This window comes from Echinococcus granulosus, assembly GCF_000524195.1.
Source record: "Echinococcus granulosus chromosome Unknown EG_S00055, whole genome shotgun sequence".
Classification (NCBI taxonomy): domain Eukaryota; kingdom Metazoa; phylum Platyhelminthes; class Cestoda; order Cyclophyllidea; family Taeniidae; genus Echinococcus; species Echinococcus granulosus.
In genome coordinates this window covers 20,190-21,257 of record NW_020170435.1, presented here as the reverse complement: position 1 = coordinate 21,257, position 1,068 = coordinate 20,190, and the positions used below count along the sequence as shown (strand labels likewise).

At 45.1% G+C, this 1,068-nt stretch overlaps 1 protein-coding gene across 1 annotated transcript in view; it reads left to right on the top strand. All coding sequences in view use genetic code 11, as the record gives it.

The window, feature by feature from the left end:
• Positions 1 to 303: 303 nt before the first annotated feature.
• The window catches only part of EGR_06316 (hypothetical protein), a gene marked incomplete at both ends in the record, with an annotated part of 1,459 nt that continues 694 nt past the window's right edge, over positions 304 to 1,068 (top strand). Inside the window, one exon of the mRNA XM_024495565.1 lies at positions 304 to 668. Coding sequence (XP_024349963.1) covers positions 304 to 668 — 365 coding nt within the window. The remainder of the gene's footprint in view (positions 669 to 1,068) is intronic.

Genomic DNA, 1,068 nt, shown 5'->3' with positions numbered 1-1,068 from the left:
TTAGTAAAGGTGCAGGCGAAAAGGTAAACACCGGAACTATTATACTTGTGGCAGCGTCTGCTCACCTTAACTTTCAAGACCTGCATAGGCTTTGAAACACCAGATGTGACCTCTGGTCCTGCGCGCAACGCCAAAAACCACCTCAGATTCAAAGTGGCCTCCTTTAAAACCTATTCTCGAACAGCGTAGGGGTTAATTAAGCTTCAAACACCAAGTTGGTAGAATACTTTACTACCTTAGTTGACATGTCATCGGTCAGAAAGAACAAACATCAACCAGAAAGTTTTCCACCACCAGCAAAAAATGGGCAAAGACAACCAGGAGGATGCAAAGAACATCCAACTACTGGCGGAACAAACCATTCGTAGCTCACTTAGAACCATGATTAGCTGGATGTACAGGCGTCCAGTTAAGAAGGGAAGTTTGCCCGCTTATTGGAGTCGAAAAGCTCTGCAGCATGAATACCAACTTTCTCGGGGCACAGGCAAAGCTCGCAAAGGAGAAGCGTCAGAAGTCACTTACGATTCCACGACACAACAACCACAAAAGGCGACAAAATTCAAAACCCCATATTCAGGTTCTCTGCTTTTGACCTCCAAATTAGACGAGCCCACCCTTTCCTTACCCCTCTACTTCAAACGGCTCAAAGTCAACCTTTTGAGCTCTAAGTAAACTAGAAGGACGTGATTGCTACTTTCCCTTGGGCTTCAGCGCGACAAAATTGGCTGTAAGTCTAGAGGCTCTCCTAATCCTTTATTACAAGATTAGGAGTGTTTCTTATTCAAGCAGATCACCTAGCAAACATTAGCAAAGTGAGCTACTCTTTGAGTGACCTCTGTGATACACGCGTTTGATGACCGGTTTTTTGCTTGTCATGCGGTTGAGGTGCACCTTAGTCTTATGCGTCTGAAACGCGTCCCCCCCTTCTATATTTACGGCAGGAGTTTTTGCATTGTGTCGGTCAAGAGGGTCAGGTTTCCTTAGGTGGAGTCCTGAAGTTCCTCAAGAACTACTAAATCATAGTGCTCCCCCTCTGAATAGTCACTTAATTACCATCTACTGTGGCTA